This window comes from Bolinopsis microptera, chromosome 1, assembly GCF_026151205.1.
Source record: "Bolinopsis microptera isolate Bmic1 chromosome 1, MBARI_Bmic_1.0, whole genome shotgun sequence".
Taxonomy (NCBI): Eukaryota; Metazoa; Ctenophora; class Tentaculata; order Lobata; family Bolinopsidae; genus Bolinopsis; species Bolinopsis microptera.
The window spans coordinates 6,338,534-6,362,578 of record NC_087072.1 but is presented as its reverse complement, the minus strand read 5'-3'; the positions used below and the strand labels follow the sequence as shown (position 1 = coordinate 6,362,578).

The 24,045-nt window shown below is 38.2% G+C and overlaps 5 protein-coding genes across 5 annotated transcripts in view; 2 read left to right on the top strand and 3 right to left on the bottom strand.

The window, feature by feature from the left end:
• Nucleotides 1–12,581, bottom strand: part of LOC134813055 (uncharacterized) — a 35,434-nt gene extending 22,853 nt beyond the window's left edge. The window contains exons 1-2 of the mRNA XM_063820734.1: nucleotides 12,451–12,581; nucleotides 443–601 (exon numbers count right to left, since the gene is read on the bottom strand). The gene's annotated coding sequence lies outside the window, so the exon portion shown is untranslated. The remainder of the gene's footprint in view (nucleotides 1–442; nucleotides 602–12,450) is intronic.
• On the bottom strand, nucleotides 2,207–3,235 carry LOC134826467 (somatostatin receptor type 4-like). Its single transcript, XM_063838884.1, has one exon. The coding sequence runs from the start codon at nucleotides 3,233–3,235 to the stop codon at nucleotides 2,207–2,209; it is 1,029 nt and encodes a 342-aa protein (XP_063694954.1).
• On the top strand, nucleotides 7,400–12,883 carry LOC134813072 (homeobox protein unc-39-like). The gene is made up of 9 exons (XM_063820752.1): nucleotides 7,400–7,479; nucleotides 7,597–7,674; nucleotides 7,772–7,952; nucleotides 8,111–8,186; nucleotides 8,676–9,813; nucleotides 10,106–10,304; nucleotides 10,522–10,761; nucleotides 11,000–11,233; nucleotides 11,548–12,883. The coding sequence occupies exons 5-9, from the start codon at nucleotides 9,697–9,699 to the stop codon at nucleotides 11,823–11,825; spliced, it is 1,068 nt and encodes a 355-aa protein (XP_063676822.1). The 5' UTR covers nucleotides 7,400–7,479; nucleotides 7,597–7,674; nucleotides 7,772–7,952; nucleotides 8,111–8,186; nucleotides 8,676–9,696; the 3' UTR covers nucleotides 11,826–12,883.
• LOC134826383 (uncharacterized) lies at nucleotides 7,599–8,789 on the top strand. The gene is made up of 4 exons (XM_063838767.1): nucleotides 7,599–7,674; nucleotides 7,772–7,952; nucleotides 8,111–8,186; nucleotides 8,676–8,789. The coding sequence occupies exons 1-4, from the start codon at nucleotides 7,599–7,601 to the stop codon at nucleotides 8,787–8,789; spliced, it is 447 nt and encodes a 148-aa protein (XP_063694837.1).
• Nucleotides 12,879–17,074, bottom strand: LOC134813046 (eukaryotic translation initiation factor 2-alpha kinase-like). The gene has a single exon (XM_063820725.1). The coding sequence runs from the start codon at nucleotides 16,992–16,994 to the stop codon at nucleotides 15,153–15,155; it is 1,842 nt and encodes a 613-aa protein (XP_063676795.1). The 5' UTR covers nucleotides 16,995–17,074; the 3' UTR covers nucleotides 12,879–15,152.
• Between the last annotated feature and the right edge of the window lie 6,971 nt (nucleotides 17,075–24,045).

Below are 24,045 nucleotides of genomic sequence, written 5' to 3'. Positions count from 1 at the left end.
AGGGGACTATATGATATATCTAGCACTAATATTTGTTTACGCGTTGACTGATCACAAATTCACTACTTCAGCAACCACAATTATATTCACAGACCGTCGTTTAAGTTTTCTCTAATTAACTATCTACAAGTAAAGCACGAACACCAGAAGAAGGTCAGGTGTCCGAATAAACGTGTTCGCCGCGACTTGTTGGTACTGTAATTGTGTAAATCGCAAGTATAGGAGAAGGAAACATCTACAAGCTTATAAGTATATAGGCAAACCATGACAATTGCAATCAGGAAAACGGCCAAGATAACGAAAAATTAACGAGAACTTTAAAAGGGCCCCTTCTCCCTGGTACTTAGCATGAACTACAGAATTTACAGACGACTGCTCACACTTACCCGGTTTTAAACCAGTGGTTAACCACTTGGTGAGCTTATAAACTTGACAAACTTACCCGAAGTGTGTAGTGTCAGTGTGTAGTCTCGCGTCTACAATACTTCTCCAGCGACAGAGAGGACTGGACGCTATCTTTAGTAGCTGAGTACTAAACAAGTATTGAGCACGTGCAAAGTATTGAACACGTGCAACTTCTCCGCGCGTCTCTGACTCGTTCCTGAAACGTTATAAATGTCATTAAAAGTTGCAGTTGCCTCTACACAGTGATATTACCAGTGATATTAATACATTTTAGTGAAACGAGCATCCGTTACTACGCTACGTGTTAACACATTATCGCTGAAGTAGATGTTACAAATATGTGGTGAGGTGGTGAAATTTTGATGTCTCTAAGTTGTGGCATGTGGTTACAGTCCAACGAAATTTGGAAAAGTATCAGTACTCCGAGGAAAAATTAGAGAACATATTGTTAATTTAGAAAATAATTATTTCATAGACAGAATTGGCAAACAAACAACATGAACAATATATCTGGAATGTTAATCAACAAGAATTTATGATTAGATAATGCACATAACCTAATCATCTGCGGAATAAAATATTTTGCAAAAAGTAAAAAATCATAAAATAAAGAATAAACATGATTTTAATGTGACCAATATGGCTCGATTGACTGAAATTCGATACAAGCCTTCAGTGATCGTAAATTGAAATAGGTATAATAACGTTTAATTGAAATGGTTTTAACTGCAAGCCTACCAAAATTAGCCGACAAAAACAGTTTTGAAATCTAATTAATTTCAAAATATTCAGAATTCCGAATTTCGGAAACAATTGTAAAATAAATTTCAAAGATCATTCGACCGAAAACTCACCCAACTTAAAATGTGCTCAATTTTCAAAATGCTGTCCAACAGAAGAATATGAAATGCTGAACAAAAAATAAATCACTGAAAAATGGCAGAGGTAGCCGAGATAAAATATTGGCTAAAAATATCATATTATCACCTCCATATTGTCAACGGGTAAAGTGCAAAAGAACAAAAATTTCACACTTAACATGCAGTTCATTGGATGCAAGGAAGTTCCTTAAAACTCAATCAATTGTCCCAAGTTTATTCAAATTATTAACGAAAATAGGTTTTTTGGCCACATTCATTATTTGGAGAATAAAAATTGATTGATAAAATAATTGTCTCGATTTCGGATTGTTTTTCTTTGAGGTCTCGAAGTCTGAAGATTCTCCGGAATTCAGAATTAAAAAAAAAAGAATTTCCATCTTAATGATCAGAAGTAGTTACGGAATGCGTGATCTCCATTATTGAGACCTTGTTCAATGGCTATCTCTGATGTCTCTACAGCGTCGCAGGGAGCGGTTTCTTTTACTTCATATGTGGAAGATTCTCCATCACCATATCAGCAACGAAATTAACGTGCAGTTTGTCTCCATGCCACGTTTTGGAAACCTCGAAGTCATTCCATCTGCATGCAGAAACAGCTCAGCAGCAAATCAGTCACAACTCACTGTATGATAATTCATTTTTAGTCATAGGCCCAAAATTGTGGAATGCTATGCCTTACCATCTGAATTGCATCGGCGACCGGGAGCATTTCAAATCGCAGCTCACCCAATTCATGCTTTTCCTTCCCGATACACCGCCCATTAGGGGCTACATTCCTCAGAACTCAAACTCGCTGATTTGTTGGAGGAATGACAGGAGGATCTCCTCTCTGTGGGGTGGTCACACGATGTCATGGCCCTGTTATCCTCTATCTCAACATAGGTGACCTAGGTAGTTGACTAGAAGAGGACTGTTATCCTCTATCTCAACATAGGTGACCTAGGTAGCTGACTAGAAGAGAACTGTCTGTCTGCAGCATGAGAACCCATCCTTATCGTAGGCAAACGCTGCCTACTCGGACTCTCTGTGTTACAATACATCACGTCCAGAACCAACCTCATGACATACTCGCCAAATCTCTTGTTAGTGAGGGAGTAGAGGATGGGGTTCCCGAACGAGCTGAAGAAGATGCAGTGGAAAGACAGGATATCTAGCTCCTGGGAGACCGCAGAGGTTTTAACCTTGATGAGGTTGTAGATGATGTAAGGGAGCCAGCTGGCTACAAACATTCCGGAGAGGAGACAAATCATGACTAGTCCCTTGTTTCTACGACTCTTCCGCTTATCCACCACGATTCTTTGACTTCTGGAGTGCCTGAAAGCTATCACACACAGGGTGACATTGGTCAGCGTGATCAGTACCATGGGCAAAATAACGAAAATCATGTTGAAAACGGTGACCACATTTTTAGCACTTGGATCGTCATAGAGGGACGAAATGCATGTTCCATTATCTTGGTTGAAATCAGACGTAGCCTTGAAGACAATCGCACTTACCAAAGTAAAGATGATAGCGATTACCCAGAAGCCTCCCGCAATGATTCTGGCGGTGTAACACCGGGTGATATGGAATGGTGACACCACCAACACTAGCCTGTAGAGGGTGATGCACAACACAATGGAAATGTTGACAAGACCAGGAATGAAGCTGAGCTGGGCACTCATGAAACACCACACTTTTCCCAGCACCCACCTCCGGGCAGAGAAGGTAATGAAGTTGGGGAATATTGTGAAGATGGTGTACAAGATGTCAGCCGCCGCCAGATTCTTCACAAAGATCAGGGAGATTTTGTCGAGTCTTATGGAGTTGTATCTGACTGAGGAGTATAGAACGGTTCCGTTGCCGACAAGTCCGAATATTGTCATGAAGAAGCAGAAGATGCCGAGGGGGATTACTTGAGCGGTGGTTAGGTTCAGGGAGAAGGCATCTGCAGTGTCGTTATTCACCATTCTGTCAGGCGAGGATAGGATTAGGTACTACAGAATCAATAGGTTATTATCTTGTACTACTTATAATACAGCAATAAAGTTCTGTTACCTAGTTTCAAAGCCATCACTGAATAGTTTTAAAATCATCCGAAATTTCATATTAAGGCATCTTCTAACATAAGATTTAAAGGCATGCACATTGCACAATTTAACAAAAAGTTAGCTTCATTGCCAAAATTAGCAAACTAAAATCATTTTAACCTGAATGATATTTATCAAATATTTTAATCTTTTCCAAAAACCGCTATTGTGTCTATCGCCCTTGTGTCCGGTTCCCACTCGATTGTCAGGGCGCGCGTTTGAAAATCGCTCGCACAATACAATTACACATGAGCGCTGACCTTTGACCGGCGATAACTTCGGCTAGGAACAATATTTTTCTCCATGGGACTAAAAGCAGGTGATAAATATCACTCCTCTCCATCAGAAACAACTATAAAATCAATTTAGAGAGAAATTTCGAGGGAAGAGGAGACAATGAACCACTTTATTGGTCAGTGCCCGAAGTGGTCTTTCTTTTGACTCCTTTTACCTCAGTGTGCAGTTTGTGACAGACATAATGTGCATCTTTTGAGATCTTTTCGCTACCAAGGATCGGCGGCTTCATAAACGTGAAGAAACGTTTAACCAAATGTGGATAAAACAAAGTTCTACTTTTAGTTTCCACTTATAAAATTTTATCGGGGTAAGTACAGAGCTCCAATGCTCTATCTTATAGTGGTCATCCTGAAACTGACCACAGCCCCCTACGAAGAAGGAGACGATGATCAGATTACGAGACAACAATTCGTTAGATTTGATGTTTTAGCTACTCAGAGTAATGTTGACATAAATAACGAGTCATAAATACAAGCTCATGTACCTTTCCAGATACATTAGGGAAAGATGAAAATGTATAGCGAATTGTCTTTGTCAATATTAGACTGTCATTTTTGCAACACATTTTGACATGGAATTTTCCTCTGCCACAATGTAACACAGTATACTTAGTTACACTGCAAAATAACATCTCATTATATAAGTTAAGAGATAAGGCTAACATATAGTGTAAAATAGGGGCGGCCAACCAGACTAGTCCCACAAGGGCAACCAAATACTAAAACTAGTTCACCCGACTAACACGTGTCTACACTCAAAACCATCGATAAACTTACTCCGCATAACCTACTAAACTAACACCCAAATCCAACGGTTTTTCCACTACCTTACTCGGGATTATTACGACGGGTTTATTAACGACCGGTTAAAATATGGTTCGGGAAAAATATGGCGAAATTGCTCAAAACCCACCACATTTTCCCGGTCGCAATTTTACCGGTGTCCAACCTTTCAATTTTAGATTCACAAATTTTGTCTCAGATGTAAATTTCCTTATTAGAGATAAGCAAGTTTAGAAATTTTCGCATTGCTAAAACTTGTGAAACAAGTCGAATTATCAATAATTGTTGAAAGTAGACAGAAATAATGACTCGTGGTTAATCAAACTAGATGGAAAATAATTTTTAACATAAGAAGCGTAACAACCAGATCGATATTAAGATGAAGGGAGAGCTGTTTAGTCTTCCAATAAGTTGTAATCATCTTCGTTATTTTCATCTGGATCATCCCTTTCATCATCCCCCCTTTTCTGAGCCTGGAACTCGTAATCATATGCCGCTCTTAGGAGTACCTTCATTTTGTCAGCTAAAGGTGCGACAGCTTTGAACGTTGCCTTTAACTTGGTTTCCAACCCAATTTTAGCCAAATGAAGTCAAAAAACCTACAACAAGTGTCCCAATAGCCTTCTTTAGTGAATATAAGACAACGATTAAAATATGAGCACCCATACCCCTTGGGAACCCTAAAAGCTGAGACGGCGGGTTTATTAACGACCGGTGAAAATGTGGTTCGGGAAAAATATGGCGAAATTACCCTAAACCCGCCACTTTATCCCGGTCATAATAATCCCGAGTAATCTAAATAACAATATCCTAAAGAAGCTAACTACGCTTGAGCCCCTACTGTAACTGAGTAACTGGCTTACCACGTAAAACACATTACACTACATAGCATTCAAGGACAACATATACAACTTGCCAATTTTGCACTAACATTTCTATTTTTAGTGGGATAGTTCACATGTTAAAACCTTTCCTTAGAAGCAAGGCCCTTGCGATTATCTTATAGTTGGTCCAAAATTTAGAATTTGATCCCCAATCTCCATGCTACTCAACCAAAGAGTTGGCAGAGACTCGTAATTTCTAAATTTTAGCTTGTATCCTAATTCCTTCAACCTAGAGATATAATGCACATTTATTTGCTACTTACTGGGTTTGAAGTGAGGCATAGCTTCCTGGAGATAATGGTAACTGACTACGAGATTCTGGGGCACATTACTCCGGGACATGATGCACTGTGGTCTGGGACAAATCGTCCAGGGGAGCGACTCTCTGGCTCTCTGGGGCTCGAGGTCAGTGGGGCTAGAAATCTAGGACACGAAGTTCTCCCAGTTCTGACATTCTGTTGCTCGAGGTTATTCTGAGGAATGGCATGAATCGTCCTGATGACGTATTGCCCACTTACGCCATGAAGACAAGTTTCTTAATTGGCAGGACTGAGATGAATTATAATCCCTATGAAAGGAACCGATCTGGTTAAATAAAATAAAAGTGCATCTTATCCAAGCAGTTATGAGTATAATGACAAATAAAGAGCAGTCAGCAACTGGTACCTACAACTCTACCAATGACAAGAATACCTATGTTCGTAAATAGGAATACCAAATTCTTTAGTCTATACGTTTCGGTCACATTCTGTGACGATTAGTCAGCTTATCTAACGTTGAGTCGATTATTTCAGGACTTTATTTAAATGTATTCAAATCAGATTTTATGATAGCACCATTTGTTGCCTAAGATATGAAAAATGGCAAATTAAGTTCAATTTCAAGCTAAGATTCAGACTTAAACATCTGCTTTACTGAACAGCATGTTTTAGAAACATTCTATGTAATGATACATTCTTTCTCTGATATAATTCTCTGGCGAATTAATGTCTTAAAGTTACAAATCAGGTAAATTCATAATGTCTCCTAAAATCCATCACGTGAAACCTAAAGTGGTTATCCCGTATCCATAATCCACATTTATTTAGTTCAGAACAACCCTTGAAGCCACCTGAAGTTGTCATCCTCAACATGAGCAATGTATGTACAATCTTGCAATTCATTTATAACATGATACGAGTTTATACTGCCCCACCAATAAGGAACTGTGATGTGAATCGTGAAAGGCCATTAAGAAGTACAAAGAAGTACATACAGAAAATCGAATCTCTTGTGTCACCTAGGGTTACAATGATTAGCTCCATAAATTTTCACGCTCTGATAAATTGTTACTTCTCAAGTCTCAAGTTTAAGAGCTATCTTGTGTGATCGCTTAATTTACTCTTTGAAGCTATTTCTGAGGAAATACTCATTTGTACAGTGATTTGTAGTCCGTGTATGGTGCGCAGTTTTATTACCAAGTTTTCCCCTTACCTGTATATATTGATATATGTACGTCAAGATATACGTCAAGATATACGTCAAGATAAACGTCAAGCTATACGTCAAGAATATAAAATGCAATTTTGATTTTGGTTGTAAAAATTTCTTAAGAAACAAATTTCCGACATAACATCAGATTTTAGTGATAGAAAGCACTTCCTTAGAACTCGATATCTAAAATGATTTAAGAAAAATCTGTAACCTAAAACTTGTGAGATTTTATCTGCGAAAATATTTCACTAAATATTGTAACCACAATTCATAAGAAACGTCCACATCATCATGGTACCACGGATCCCGATCAGTTACCTTGTAAAAACAATTTACACCCAATCAGGTTAACACTCTAACAAGCCACCGCTTGCACTAATCCACAGAGAAGCATCCTAATTATTATCAAACCGTTCTTGTTATTATCAAAACAGGTTATTTGCCGGTTGGACACCTGGTAGTTTAGGACTAAGGATATATATATCATTTAAACTGCTATGTATTGATTATCGCTTATACTCTTAAAATTTGTCTGATGATAAAATCGTAGACCAGATCGTTGTGTTGATAAATCTTGGTTTTTTGTGAAATCTGACGAATCACACTGTAGTCATGACAGGAAGAAGACCTAAGACGAGGGGGACTGGGAAGAAGAAACGAGTTTCCAAGAAGAAAGTACTCTTATCAGGTGCAACTCTCGTGCATTTACAAATATAAGCTTTCCTTTATCTCAATTAGGGGCCCTTCGTTACGCCACTTGACTGGGTTTGTTGAAGAAACTGATTTGAAAGAAACCACATTTCAGGGATGGCATCAGACTTCCCACTAACAGAGGCAGAGATAAAAAACATTAAACTGACATACGATCTCTCCTCAAAATCTGGTTAGAAATTTAAAAAAAAAGAGAACTGCTATAAGTCATTTCATGTTAGAATTTTAGCAAGGAAGTATAAAAATCATAAACCCATTGTTTATTTTAGACAGACTAGAAGTGAAAAAAGTTGGAACAGTTTTGAGGTTAATTGGAGGTGCACCTACTGAAAACGAACTAAATGAGGTCGTTTCAACTTTTGGAGAGGAAGGGACACTTAGTTTTATAGAATTTCTTGGTATAGTGGAGAAACATAGAAGTAGTCATGGCTTCATGGGCGACGAGCTCAGGTTTTTACCGTTTTACTTCCATTAGTAAAGGCTGAACAGCTTGATTTGTTTAAACACTTCGACATAAATTTAATATTTTTAAGTCTTTATAGAGGTAACCCTCGATTTTAAGAGCGTCCGGTTACTCGTGAGTGATTCTCAAAACATCCATAATTCAGGGAAGCATTTGGTGTGTTTGACTCAAATGGTGACGGTGAGATTGACGCCGGAGAGCTGATTTCAATTCTGACACAGGTACACGCTTAGAAAGTATTCCTTTCAATCACAACTTTTCTCTTATTAATTGCAACACTAGATATCCGAATTACTACCCATCTATGCTTTATATGATACAAATCATAATACATTGGATTGGCACTATTACCATAATGTTTCACTAAAAACATTTAATTTTTCATCTTGAAAGGGTGCCGCTAGTTTGCAGTAGTCGGTAAGACCGAGCTTTCTATCCCAGAGAAAATCGTGAATAATTAAATGTAATGGTGTAATCAGGCACACTACCTAAACTTAAAGTAGAATGTAAGAGTGCAGACGTCCGTACGGATTTGTCTGTACCACATTTCGTGGAAGACCCTCGCGTTTTTGTTTCTGCAACTACCAATACATCTTTTTGAAGCTCACTTTTGTTTTTCTTGTTATTCTGGAACCACAATTTATCAGCTTCCTTTTCATCGACTGCAGTTACACTTAATCTACCCTCCCCTTGAACGTTTCGTTTCGCAGGTAGGTGATCCATTAACAGAGACTGAGGCGGAGGAGCTGGTCAGAGAAAGTGATCTTAATGGAGATGGCAAGATCAACTACTTTGAATTCGTTGCTATGACGATGAAACCTTGATACATCAACATCCTGATCATCATCTGATCACGATACTTTGAATTACAGCAGTTAATTAATGTGCCAAACTCAGCTATTTCTAATAATACTACTACTAGGATAGATTATTATTAAAAGTAGCGATTTTCATTGTCGATGAAATTACAGAAATAAAAATTAGAATTTAGTCCGGATTTAACTTTCTTGATGTTTCGAGGGTGAAGCTTAATAAAAACTTTAAAACGTTTCATTTAAAAACTGAAATCCAAAGAGCGATTTTTATTTCAATTCATGTTAATCATCACAACCACATATTATATTATCACAATTATCAGATACCATTACCAAATAACAGCCGTTCTAACAGTCTACGTAAATTACCCTATTAATTTGAAAATATTTGTTAGTCTGTCAAGAGTCTGTGAAACTCAGATCAGTATCTTCGTGCCCCAAGAATGGGTCTCCCCGGCAACGCTTATCTGACTCTGATAAGGGTCTGTCTGACACACAAACCATGTTCAAGACCATGCTTTGGGAGATCAGCTCAGTTTGCATGAAGCAGCTGGTTTTCCTAATTCCAAATTGATTGGGATCTGATTTCAATTACTAGTTTCCTTGAAGCACAAGGCCCTGCTAGTTAGTTAGTACCGAGGCTCAGTCACATGAGCTGACGATCGGATCACGTGATGTGGACTAACCAACGAGAGTCCAGCATCTTGATGAGGAATCGTGTGTCATGACTACGTATCAAACACGTGAACAAGCACTGTAGATTAGCGTCAATTAATTAAATAAAGGAAGGGCGGAAATAAACCGTCCACTTCCCTATCGTCAATTTGACAAACGTGCTTGCAATTTCCTGTGTAAACCCATTAGTTGAAGTTTATCTAGTTATCCAATTGTTTCTTGCTAACAATAACATTGTACCATGGAACTTCTCCGACCTGGTGATGAATTTTTGTCCGCATACAACCCTCCCTCGTCCGGAACAGACAAGCATCCCCTCCTGGACAACTCTACTTATCATGCTAACGAGTCCACCAAGGTATGTTGTTGTCAGTTTTGACAGTTTGTTTTTCTTGCCTCTACTTTCTAGCAATTAGGTGAAACTTTACCAGTTAAAATTTTGCCAGTTTAACTTATAAAAATCGTCTGGCACTAACAGTCAGTTTGCAGCAGTTTTCAGTCCTATTCTTCAGTCACACAGTTTCTATAGTTAGTTTAAACCATGTTAATTAGCTGTATATACTAGCGGTATTTACTAGTTCCACCCTGTTTTGCCTGTTTGCTTTTCTTGGGCCAGTAAAATTCAAAATATCATGATGATGTTTAATCAGGTAGTCCCGGAATACTTTGTGTTCAATTTCCCGACGAGCACGGGCCCCTTAGACCCGGGGGCACAGCACTTTACCCCATGCTACAACTACCCCACCACCCCCTGCACTCCCATCACTCCCAGCGCTGATATCCCTGGATCTCCATTTGATGTGTTCACCAACTACCAGCAGTTCATCTATGACGACCATGTCGAGCAAGGTAAAATCAGTTAAACTTTAACTTAGAGCTAAATTCATTTACATTTTACATTTTAGTTTTACATGACGACACACGTGGGCGTATAACTGTATAATTGTGTATATTGGCTTTTTGGATTATAGTTTGTTATAGTTTGTTATAGTTGACAATCGATATGTTATCAATCCTGGACGATCAAAACATAATAAAACTGCATGTTTAATATGTTTAATTTTAGTTCCAGCACCGCTAGACCTGACACTCCAACAACACTCCCCCGCTACCCCGGGCTACCAACTGGACACGGATCAGTACACCATGCCTCCTCCACCTCCCCTCCTGCCTCCCTTCCCTTACCCACCAACACCACACCCTTTCTACACTAGTTGTGGGGAGTCGACTAGTTCTTTGTTCACTGCTGATTTAACCAGACAACCGTTCCCAGACCCCAATTCGTTTATCAGCGCACAAGGACTAGGTAGGTCGGCGATTAGTTTACTTAGAATTAATGTGATAAATCTACTAGACTACTCATATGTTCACTGCGTTTAGTAAACTCAAACCTGAATTTGATTAAATTTAATGTAACCATAGCATAAGCTCAAAGCTTTCTGTTTAAGTTTTGAAGTTTAATATTCAATATAAAGGATCTTTAAAAATCATAAAATAAATGCCTCCATATCAAAAGCTCTGTTTTTATCGACCTTAACTTTCAGGTCACCCTCCCGCCTGTATGGGTCCTGACTTCAGAGACAGTACATACAATATTAATGTGATGACACGTGACAATGACAGATTTGTAATGGACAACACACTCATCCTGCAAGCTGAGGAGGCCTACAACAGAAAGAACAATGAGAACGTTCTAGAGATTTTATCCTCCCACTTCTTCGACAAGTCCCACCACGAACAGCTACAACATCTGTGGCTGGCTGCTATCTACGCTAGAGGTGAGAAAATATTCTCCTTGCCATTCGTCAGAATGTTCATAGCGAGATAGAATTATTTGACGTTTAATCCTGATGTGGTGATAAAGCCAGGGTGGTCGAGAAATAACTACATATGTATATGTCGTTGAACGTCTGTGGGACCAGCTTTCGCGCCGTTTATTAACAGCGACACAGGCATGTCGAGATAGAGTTAGGGTCAACACCTAGCATGTAGTACATTTTAACACAATCTAATGTTTATGTTTTAAAATATCCAAATTGCCATCTCTATTGTCTATTTTAAAATTTAGACTTAATCACATTTTTTATTTTAGAATCGGGAATTAAGAAGAAGAATCTAACAGCTGTAGACAGATACCGTCTCAGAAAAAGGAATCCTTTTCCGGCCACCATTTGGGAAGGAGAGAAGACGATCTATTGTCTAAAGAAAAGTGCCAGAGACAGTTTAACCAACTTTTTCGAGAGGAACCCCTACCCAACTCCGGCAGAGAAGAGGCGACTAGCGACCTCTTGTGAGCTGAGCTATGTTCAGATTTCTAACTGGTTCAAGAACAAGAGGATGCGAGAGAAAGAGAGTAATCGACTTAAGTGAAATAGTGTGTCTAGAGCTGGATCTGCTCTCAATATCAGAACTCGGACATCGGATACCATGAAGTCGAGGAATTTTAAATTTTAAAGTTACTTTAGGATGACCTTATAGTTATTCTTATTCCTTCTATCAAGTGTAGTGATAACTGATAGGTAAGACTTCGATAATGAAGACCGTGACAAATAAAATCTTTAACAACTTGTAAATTGTTATTTACATTAACTGTCGTTTGCATTACCATTTACCTGTATACGTATCTAAAAAGTGCATTTATTTAAATATCATTTATAAACTATTGTCCGTATATTATGGGGCCGGGGGTTTGAATTTGAATTAGATGTTACAACTGAATAGATATAAATGTAATAGGTCATAAAATTATGGGATTGGGAGTATGGCTCTTTTAATTTTATGTGCTGCCACTGTTAACTGGTACATATCTTCTTTTAGATCGCAGATTAATTAATTATTAAATTATAAATCTTTGAACATGTAGCGCGAAAAGTGGCATGCAACGTATGTCAAATAATAACTTGTTTTGTGATAACAATTTTACAGAACCATTCACCTGAACATGTATTAATGCATCGTACTTAGAAATAGTAATAGTATTAAAATAAGAAATTACCTTGGAGTTGGTGGAGCTCCATAATGACACAAGCAGCAAGTCTTCTGAATGAGAATTCGTCAGCAGCCAGTAATTGTTTTCCGTGAATTTCACACGCAATCCACAAGGAACATGCATGCGGCATACGCTCTGCTTTATAGTCAGTTAAAAAGGTAAAATAAAATAGCATTGGAGCATTGGGCGTTGCCGGTTGACGTGGCAAATTCTTAAATCAAAACAGCGAAGATCTTAGGAAAATTGATGAAAATAGATTTATGAAGACCGGGCCAAATAAGCTCTACAGATCTTACTAAGACTATGAACCTATCTAAATCTAATACAACAAGATTTATCAGCAATATTTTCATTTCATTTTCAAGTCAATGTGCAATGATTCAATTTATCAATTCCATTTTGTAGATTTTTTATTCAGAACTTTTTTAACGAATCAATGAAAGACAATATTTTTATTTGTAATTGTTGCTCTGAATGACATTGAACACGATACTAACAGGAGTTTGGCACATCATTGGGAATTCATCAAAACATGAAACCTTAAAAATATTACACTCGTCGCGTCGTAGAACCATCTGTTACTACAACCGACATGGTAAAGAGCTGTCAAGGGGGGACAACAACTCTCCGTACAAATTAAACGTTTAAACCCGTAGCTTAGCATCTCAAAGACAAATCAAATTACAAGATACCATCAACAATCGATATCGTAATACCAATCATATAAATGGTGAAGGCCAAAATTTGGTATGATCATAAGTTTATAGCTACCTTACTCGGTAGTAAGTAAAGTAGTCTCCACCATGATACCACGATTTTACAATTAGTAGACGCTTTGAAGCGTTTAATTTAATGGAAATTATAGACCATTCCTTGAAAGGTTAGTCAACATGAGTGTACAGTATGTTTAAAGTACATACTGGTATGAGAATCGTGGTATGGGGACGGTATGTAAATAAAAATTACTCGGATGTCCAAAAGAGCACTTGAATATTCCTGACTTCCCATTTATCTTATCAAACCAATAGTTATTTTACATTATTTTAACGAAAATTTATTTCTTTTGAAATGGAGTGAATTTTTAACTATAGACTGGATGAACCAGAAGTCAGGATACAGATACTGTCGTGAACGACTTGAAGCGCTTGCTTAGACGCATTTTCTATGTAAACATAGCTTTTAACAAATCTATGAGTGATTACACTCGGAAATCGTATCCAAGTTCATAATTGCACACGGAAGACCGATAAATTGAAGGGCAGATTTAAACATTTCATACTCAATGCCAATCTTCGTTACCGTCAGGTAATTAATTAATTACCGGTAATATCGTACGTATCATCAATCATCGATAACTTTAATGCCCGGATCAAATCATTTCGGCTTCATAATTGTTATTAACAAGAGCAAGTTAAATTATGCGAAGCAAGAAGATTTAACTCCAAGCTTACATGAAACACATGTCAAATATTTGATCTTATCATAAGTGACGTTATTCAGGTGTATTTTGGACATATTTTATTTAGTAAAACTAAAAGATACTATTTTCTACATCTTGGGGAGCAGCGGCCCAACAAATTAGAAATAATTCTTCAAATAAAGACTTATATTTTGAAATAAACTGAGGAGATAAACAAAACAGGCCCTGAACTTTAACCAAAAAATGTGAACTACCATCAGATTAAACCAAAACGGAAACCAAACACGTCAGGAGACATCAAGAAATCCCAAAATTAAAGGATTTATGAGCTCCGTGAATCCATGATATATACTGATACATAGCCAATAATTGGCAATTAGACATAATATGGATAATGTCGTACAAACTACTGAAAAAACTTTCTGACCTTAACTCTGAGTGCAATAATATATATAACTAAAAATCGAAACATAAACACAATTATACAATCATATTATCTTTGGTTTTCAATAATTTTGAAAGGAGGATGGAGCAATATGGAAGGAAGTTTTAGCTTTCACCAAAACAAGATATAGAAATAAGCCTTATGAAGTTGATTATTGTTAGCATGATGAAACTTTGATCAACATTTTTGATTTAAAATGAAAAAAATTGCTACATCCTCCAAGGGTTGATTTAAATATATCGTTCCACTAGAACGGAATCAATTGATAAAATGTGAAGAAATCATTGACCTCTTAAATTTGACATTTAGCGCACGCAGCAGAGATGTGAAGGAGTGACAAGCAACTTGGCTGATTCGCAAACTTGGCAGTAACTTTTCCGTTACTCCAAGTTATGCACGTCATTACTAGGTACTGGTAGTCGGTACCGACCATTATAAATTAGGATTTTAGATCTAAAACTTGTATGCCGTTCGTGTCGACTGTCCAACGCTGTGGATTAGCCGAACTTTCGAACCGTGTCTTAAAACGGCGAACATGTCGTCATAGATATTTTTAAGGAATTTGGTACCACTTGACTAACTTAGCTGCCTTCAGGTAGCCCAAGATCTCAGCCCGTCATAATCATTACCGTATTGGACAAAGAGAAATATACACAAAATTACATGCTTATCGCTGCATCATTTTTTTGGATAGCCCCGACTTGAGCGTAAACTAAATTATTATAATTTATGTAGAAGTTAACAGATTCAGTTCACGCCAAGCAGAGCCCTGCAACAAACATTAATTGTGACATTGTAATAATTAAGCACTGATATAGGCCAAGAAGAGTTGTTAGGACATGTCTATCTGACATCCTCTATCTTGTTGAATATTTCCTCGATGTTGCCACGAGATGCGTTACAAGTGCATTTGGTGCGGAAATCTGATAGCTGGAGTCGAAGCTGACGCGAGATAGATCGTTCTGTTTCCAGCCGCTTCTTGACTTTCTCCAGCTGTGCGCCTAACTGCTTGATGACCAATTCAGCTTGCTCCATCGTCTTCTCGCCTTGCTTGCTGAAGAAAGGATGACGGAGAAGATCACTGGCGGTAGGTCGATTGTTGGGATCGGTGCTAGTCATGAAGAAGACCATCTCAGCAGCCTCAGGGTAATCTCTCTCAAAATCTGGTGGGACTTCTCCCTTCCGTATCGCCTGCAAATTCTCAATCCGTTCCATGTTCGTACCGAACATATTAAATAGCTCAAACATGACAATACCACAGGAGAATATATCTGAGGAGCAGTGGTATATCTTACTATTACCGCTCATTTCTGGAGCGGCATAGAGGAATGTTCCTACCGACCGGGTGAGATCATCTGCAAAGAGCAGACTGTTCCAATGTTCGTCCTCGCTCAGACCATTCTGTCTGGGATTGGTAAAGCCACACCCCTCCGCGTCAAGGAGATTATATCGGGCAAGGCCCACGTCACCGATCTGTAAAGAGTCCTTGTCAAGGAACAGGTTGGAAGGTTTGATGTCCCTGTGAATAATGTTGTTGGCGTGAAGGTACTCGAGACCCGCCAAAAGATCTCTCATGAGTTTCAAGTTTTCGGGTACACTGATCTCAGAGCGTTTCCTTAGTTTCTGGGCCAAGTCCGTGTCACAGCACTGCATCTGGATATTCAGGATTAAGCCACACTGAGGTTGTCGGTACGGTTCCACTTGAGCCATAGGTTTTGAAAAGTGAGAGGAAAGGCTATTGGATTCGGGAAATGAGGATGAATATACTGGTTCTGATTTATCAGAATACGGGATAGCTTTCTGGTTGTCCTCAATTCTGCTGTTACCAATTGAGTGTTCGAACACAATTTCAAGGTCATCATTGTCCACGGTTGAATTACTGTAGCTTGACATACTGAAACTGTCCTGGGGATTGGATCTGTCTGATGATCTGGAATTGTTTTTGAGTTCGCGTAGTTTCTGGTTGTGAATGCGCCGTTTTCGAGGAAAATCAGCCTCCAACCAACAGTTATGATACCGAACAATGTTGGGGTGCACTAGGTTCGCCAAGATTTTCACTTCCCTGACGGCACTACAGGCTGGTTTCTTATCTTTCATACTAACTCTTTTAATCGCATAAATTTTTCCATCTACATTGTGCTGAGCCTTATAAACCTGCCCAAAGCCACCCTTGCCCAGGGTCTGGATCACTTTGAAGTCAAGCCTAAATCTGGGTATATTTGGAGTGACATCCAGAAGCACCTTCTTTGGAATGCTACCAATATTGTTAGCTTCGTTTCGGGTGTTCTGTTTCTGAGTGTTGTGGTATCTCAGCAGAGCGTTGCTGTCGGATCTCGAGAAATGGTCACTCATCTCACCTGTCAACTGTGAGATGAGGACTTTGAAAGCCTTGCGGTTTCCGGTTATGTCCATCTCAAAATCAAGTGCCATGTGCTCTGGGATGAGTTTTCTTCTAACCAGATGACCTAGCAGGAACTTGGCCGGTTTAGAAGGCTCATTGGGCTCAATGTATGAAGACAGCTGGTCGACGAGCGCCAGTATCAGGTAGGAATCAGCTCGCTTCTTGTCTATGGATAGCGAGGATGAGAAATCTACTCCGTCACTGGACACAACCATAGCACCCTCCTCATTCAGACTGAATGACTCGTGCGTATTGTTGTGCAACACGTCCATCGGCTGTCTCATAACACTAGGCAAATTATATTTGGTTAGTTTACAGACAATTTACAGTAGTGTAATGCAGATCCACTTTGAAGAACACTGGATAATTTAAAAACATGGGGAAATGATTCGATGTAAGAAAATTTTAATATCAAGTTTCTAGTTTTAACTACATATAATATACTTATTTTACTTCGGCTGTTCAACAGCCACATGGTTACTAGGTAACTGCACAATTACAGGATTCACAAGGACCTAATAGGGCGACTAGCCAGCGACGGTCAAAAGAATGCTTTGTTCGCATAGGCTTCGCTATAAAAGTGCAGCTATTTAAACTCTCCTTCCCTTCCTTTCGATATGATAGCCGGGGACTGCACAGGCCCAGTGGAGCCCTTAATCAAACATTTAAAAAATGATAACCCCATCGATCTAGGGCACAAAAGAGAATACTCAGGAAAAATCGAGAACGTGCAAGATTTATAACGGCCAGGTAGCGCAGTTGGTTAGAACGCCAGCTTTGCAATCGTGAGGTTGCGAGTTCGAATCCCACTGTCTGCCTGGTCGTGGGGTGAGCGTGACGTTCAGCTAAGGATCCTGAGTGGTCTATGCAGCCCCCGGTCTACTCAGCCGAATACTCGAGAAATCGGGTGTGAGGGTTAAATGAGGAGCTGCACATTGTAGCAAAGTCTCGGGCGAAGAAAGTGTGGTACACACTACCTTAACCGTCACTGGCCAAATTAATCCTTCGGCTTCCTGTAATTGGCTGGTTGCACTTGTGTAACAATGTGGCTGTTGGAATACACCGAAGTAAAATAAGTGTCTTGATAAAAATTTAAAAAATTCCTAGCTGTCAAAATCGAGTTGCAATTAACATGTTCTAGAATTTTAAGCATATTTTATTTGAAAAATAACAACAAAGGAATAATGAAATAATACAATAGCAGGTAAATAAAGTTTGCGTAACTCATGAAAAATAGAGCCGTATATTATGGTGCATAATTTAAAAAGGGAGCAAGATAGTTTCATAAGTAACCCACAGTCTTGTCACCGTGATAAATTGCAAATCAGTCAGCCCCCAGATCTTCGAAACCTTACAGTCGTAGAATATTCTAAATTAGCCAAAGTGAGTGTGATTTCTTAGAAGATTTAGTCGGGGCGACGACAATTTGCTATCACCGCCTTTCAGTGAAGGGCGAAGGCGATTGAGACGTAAGAATAAGAAGATAGCTAACACCGCCGTCCACCATGTTTTGAAAAATAGTGACATCAAATAACTTCAACCAATTATTAGTAAAGTGAAAGGCTTTCCCGGAAAGCTCGAGAAATGAGGATAAGTTGCGAAATGATAGACATATATATTACGTTAGATACATATTATATATCCGAATATTATAAATATGTCTAACATTTTGAAACTTAAATATGATCAAATAATGGTGTGGTCAGTGTGACATAACCCCAATAAATCAACCAAATGTCGTTCAATATTAACCACTACTCAACTATAGCCTACAAATATCGAGGTTGCGTAACTTGCTTAAATGTTGAACGGTTTTTATCACATTATATACATAATATTATGTGAGCGCCGAGTTTAAACCAGACATTACAATAGTGTATTGAGACGACAACCAATAGTTTGAGATCATCACAACAACTCTCTGACCACTGTGTGAGTACCCAACAAAACAATATGATCGTCCCAAAAAATTATCTGTTAATATGTGGCTGAGTATTATAACTCGTAACATAATACACTAAAATAAGTGTATAATAACGCGAAAAATATACTACATGTAGAAACTGTTCAGTTTTATTTACAGCCCAGCTAATGGTATTATATGTAGACACTAAAATTTAAGTTAGGCGGCGGAGTAACTCAACGTTCTTACACACAACACTCACTATATTATTAGATTCAGTGTGGAGCTACTACTCAAAATAATAATCTGACTACCCGACCTGGACTTAAAAATTTATAAGCTCTAACCACTCTCTTTACACTGAAGTTAAAACAAACGATACGTCTCATTTAATATAGCACTAAATATAGAAGTCAATTATCACTATAACCTGTTGAACACTTGTTATAATTGTCGTTATATTTTATAAGCGCCGTGAGCTTGAATTACGACTCCGTTGAGGCTGACAATTATCATGTAGAACATAGCTATAGGAGAGCTGGAAGTTACAATAGATGATAGACAAGGGGCCTCCGCTTAACACAAAGCTATTGAATAATTGGTCAGAATAATGTAGTGTTGAGGCTGTCTATAACGGGAAGAAGAAAGAGCGCAAAGAAAGCAAAGAAAGCAAAGAAAGCAAAGAAAGCAAAGAAAGCAAAGAAAGCAAAACTAACACACAAATATCGAACACATCTCCTCCTGTAAATGAACCTGCCCACTGACCTAGACAAAAAGAAACACAAACCTTGAAACCAAGGCATTGCATATATATGTGGGATACGTTGAACATAATATGCAAAATTATGCAGTAAATTATCCTGAATAATATACAGTGAGGAGGTGATGACACTTTGGGAGATAAAGTGAGGCGCATCCACTAGGGGAAATATCAGATAACTTTCTTAGTTATCCACTAGTTTCAAGTTATGGAACAAGTGTCTAAAAGCCTTGGTAATGGTAGCTAAAATAAATCATGGAATAGCTCTTTAAGGCACGAGCGGGGTTGCTAATTTACCGATTTGGTATTCGACTTTGAGACAGAAGCATTAATTTCACTATGGAAAAGGCGAGTACTGCACACTGCATAAGTTATACTTGAAACTTTGCTCTAACCGAAATTTGATTCAAATGCTATATTTTTACAACGAGTAGTCATAATCGATAGAACAAAAACTTCCAAAGAACTGCAATCGAATGAAATCTATAAAATCCTAACATCCAACATGATTATTTATACTCGAGTATTTATGCTCTTTGCAGATTGGAATTTAATGGCCAGTTTAAACACCAGACGAACCGAACCGAATAGCAACTGTCTGGTAAGTAACGAAATCGTCAAAGAAATGTAAGAGCATCCTTTTAGAACCTTTTAGAACTCTAGAAATATCGTTTGTTGGGCGTGTGTGCTACATGAAGCTTACATGAAACCTGCTGAAATATAGCGACTCGAGTGAAATGGTTGCAATTTGCCACGGGTAGAGGAATTCGAACGATTGTCGAGTACTAATGCTATCTCTTTATATCTTTTGAGCGGAGCGAAGCAACATGCATGGAGCAAATAACGTAACGCAACATAAAGTACATATAACTTTATTATATTACACCGTCTGTCTCGTGTAAATTTAAAGAGGTCATTGTTTCTTGAAATGAAAGATTCAAATTATAACTGTTTATTGAGGGTCGTTGATTTAAACATATGCAAAGGAACAATGGTGTTGTCCACATGAAATTACTACTAATACTTTCGTTTGTACGAGGCCACTATTTCTAATAGTGGCGACCAACCGAAAGTTAATAGACTAATTATAGTATTGTGGGTACGATTAAGTGCCTTGGGTACAACTGCAATCTACATCATACATATATACATTACGAACGTGAGCCGCATAATGGACTATTTGGGTGAGCGATCGTCTGCATTATAATGATCATTATGAAAACATCACTAAAGTTAAATCACTTAAGTACGTAAAAACACCTTCTCCCTCGTAGCAGTAACCTTATTTAAAACATGAAGCCATCAAAGAACTGATAACGTGAGTTAAATACTCGCGTGTCTCTGTAACCATCAGGCGACTAATAATGTCAGGTGATAGCTGTAAGCTTTTACTACCACATTAGTACCACTTTACGTAGACTGTCGACTAAGAGTACAGATACATAGTTCTGGGGAACAACTATATAGCTGGTCAAAAACACAAAATAGCAGCAGTTATCCCAGATTAAAAAGCACATTTAAATACTCTGGAAGACAAGTATAAGTAGTTAGATAAATTCCACCACACCTTTAAAATCTAACAGCAAAATAGTTATGAGAATTGTACGGTCCACCATTACAACTGGGCTGCATTGTGTAGCGAGCTCTATAAAAGAAACATTAGCACGAGAGTCGCATGTTTTATAGGAACACCTGGCTTGCATTTAGATGAACTGAGCAGAGGTATAATACGCAGAGTGTACACGATGGGCTATTGTTGGTTAAAACGGGAAGTAGCTCGAGATAGGACTATATCTTTTAAACAATATCATTAAAATTTAATATGAAGTAGAATTACAACGGGGGAAGGAAACAGTGAACCGTTCCCAGAACTGTGAAACTTTCCCACAGTAATCTGAGGGAGAGCGGGCTCTTGTTGGTGGTCCACAAGGAAATGCTTACCATCACTGGAGTTAAAGACCTGTAAATGTGGAGGATAGGGTTACCCAACACGATACAGATAAACTCGTACGCAACACAGAGGGAACGGTTAAAGTACAACTAGCGCTGACTTGAGTTATAAAATTCAAAAGTGCAACCCTCCTTTTAGGATAAAGCTGATACAATAATTGCCAATGACTTATTTATTAAGTAATTGGCTTGTTGGCAGCGAGCCAACAGAGAAAAGATGCAAGCCATTACAAGACGTATGAAGCACACTGACACACTAATGTTTAATAGGTTAATAGCATTAACTGACAATAAAAGAAGTGATGGGCTGTGTTATAATACGCGACTCTGTCGGATCAGCGCATAGGGAAGACATGTTCGTGTCAGCACACGCAACTTAGAACAGATAACACGCTATCAGTTCATTTTTTAACCAGCACGAAAGTACAAACAGGCATCATAACCTAAAATATCCTGATTCGACGAAACAGCTTTTTAAAACCGCGGCTTATTAAATTCTGACGTTTTAATTGATCAGCTTATAAAATTTAAAAAATTACTAATCGTGTAACGGCGCCAAATATATAAATAAAGCATTCGGTGTAATTATTAACTACAAGGGTATATGAATCAGGCAAGTGTACGCCGTCCAGGAGCTCAACTCTTGAGAAACCATAAAATAATGTACCTTTAGTTATTGCAGATTATCAGCTGTATACCAGAGGATGAAGAATTTGCTAGAAACTCGCCGACAGCCAAATTAAATTGTTCGCGCGCGTTCACGGCGATTCGATTTTATTTCTGTCGCGCGCGAAAGTAGCAATGACAATATTTGCTTTACATGACAATACTCTGCCTAAAACTAGTTGTAAATTGTAGACCCCCTTAGTGATGGAAGATAGAAACGAGTATTTATAGCCAGGAAGTCTACAGGATGAATAGGAAACCACATCCTAAATTGTTTATTGTAACCCAAAATGTGTGGTTTTTAGTGAATGTGGTATCACAAAGGCTCCGATGATAAAATTTTAGGCTGACGTTTTACGATGAAAGCGTTCAAACGCAACAGTACAAGTGTCATCCAAATTATCGGGGCCATTGAAATATGATCCATAAAACCTACATGATAATATCCATATCATTAGCAGGTAACCGGCGGGACAGGTTCATTTACTACAGGCTTCAGGACTCAGGAGTCAGGTGCCTCAAGCCTAATCAGGGCCCCAAACTGGAGTGGCCTTCTTGCAACTTCATTCCCAAACTTCCGAGTAGTTAAAAAGACAACCTAAATTACACGAATTTCAGACTAATAAGCACACAGTCGGGCGACGATAAATTTTATTCAAAAGAAGCCGAATGGAATTTAAATTATGGCAAATTCGAGTTCTATAATGAAAAGGTAATTTAAAGCTGTGTAAAGTTCACGAGGCGTCAATTAATAATGAGTGGAAGAACACAGTGTAGCTCTGACTAAATAAAAATAAATATCTTTAACAAATGTTAAACATGTGCTGAGTATTTAAAACTAGTACACCAAGTTAACCGTACTCAAATCATAAACCACACGGTGTGGTGTAATTACTACACAATATAGCCCTTTATCTACATAAATGTCGAGATTGTTGATATACAACTCACTTTGGGTAATACTGTAGCCGACAATGAAAGGGGCAAAGTACCGTTTACTTCTAAACAGATGAGACATCTCCGAGGTATAATACCACATTGTGTATATAATTTCACTCCTAGACGATTTTCTACAGAAAGATTCCAGATGGGAACATTTGGGTACATTTAGTCGGAAGCCTAATTGATTTTGGGAGGATATCCATTCCCAATAAAAAACGACGTTATTGCAAATTTGCAAGAAAATTTGGGATATAAAACCACACATGACCAACCTTGTATACAGGGAACATTAAGACCAATACAAGTGGCGCTGGAGTGTGTTCAAGAGGGGGACAGGAGGAATTATAGCCATTGTTGCTATCCACTGAATTGGCGAAAATAAAAATAATGGTGGTACTACCAGCCCTGTTAGCCATGCTTGACATTAACCGTTTAAATGGCGAAACTCTAGAATTACCAGAATAGAAGGCGAAACTCTAGAATTACCAGGATAAATGGCGAATAGCATTGATCCCCATGTATTGGTTACAAGATCTGCTCTAAGTGAATAGTATTGGCGACATTATTGACCGGATTTGAATGATATAATGTTACTGGGTTACCCATCAATATCAATTGAGGGACAAAGTACTTTAAATAAGTTCGGCCACTCAAAGGAGCATTGGATTAAATAATTTACTTGATCCAATTATTAAAACTAGTCTAAATTAGGATGGGTGAATATACCACTGCACCGTATTGAGGGTATAAGTTGAGAACTGCGAGGTTTGATAGTGTAAGAAAGATTGCCCTCTTTCAGAAACACCAGCCCTTGAAACCGGTTATAATTGAATAACGAAAAGTTAACCGTAATTCGATGTGTAAGTACATACAAGTTCTGATAAGTTAAATGACCATATCACCATATTCTGGTGACACAAAATGAGAAATCTAACGTAACCGATATTTGCTAAATTTTATGTTAAAAACAGCGATGAGATAATAAGCAATTGACAATAAAAATGTGTAGTTTTAAACGAAGAAAAACTTTAAAATCCTCACAGCGAGGATGATATAATAATATATATACTCTATATTTTACGGACCACAAATAAAAGATGTCTTGTACTTAAAA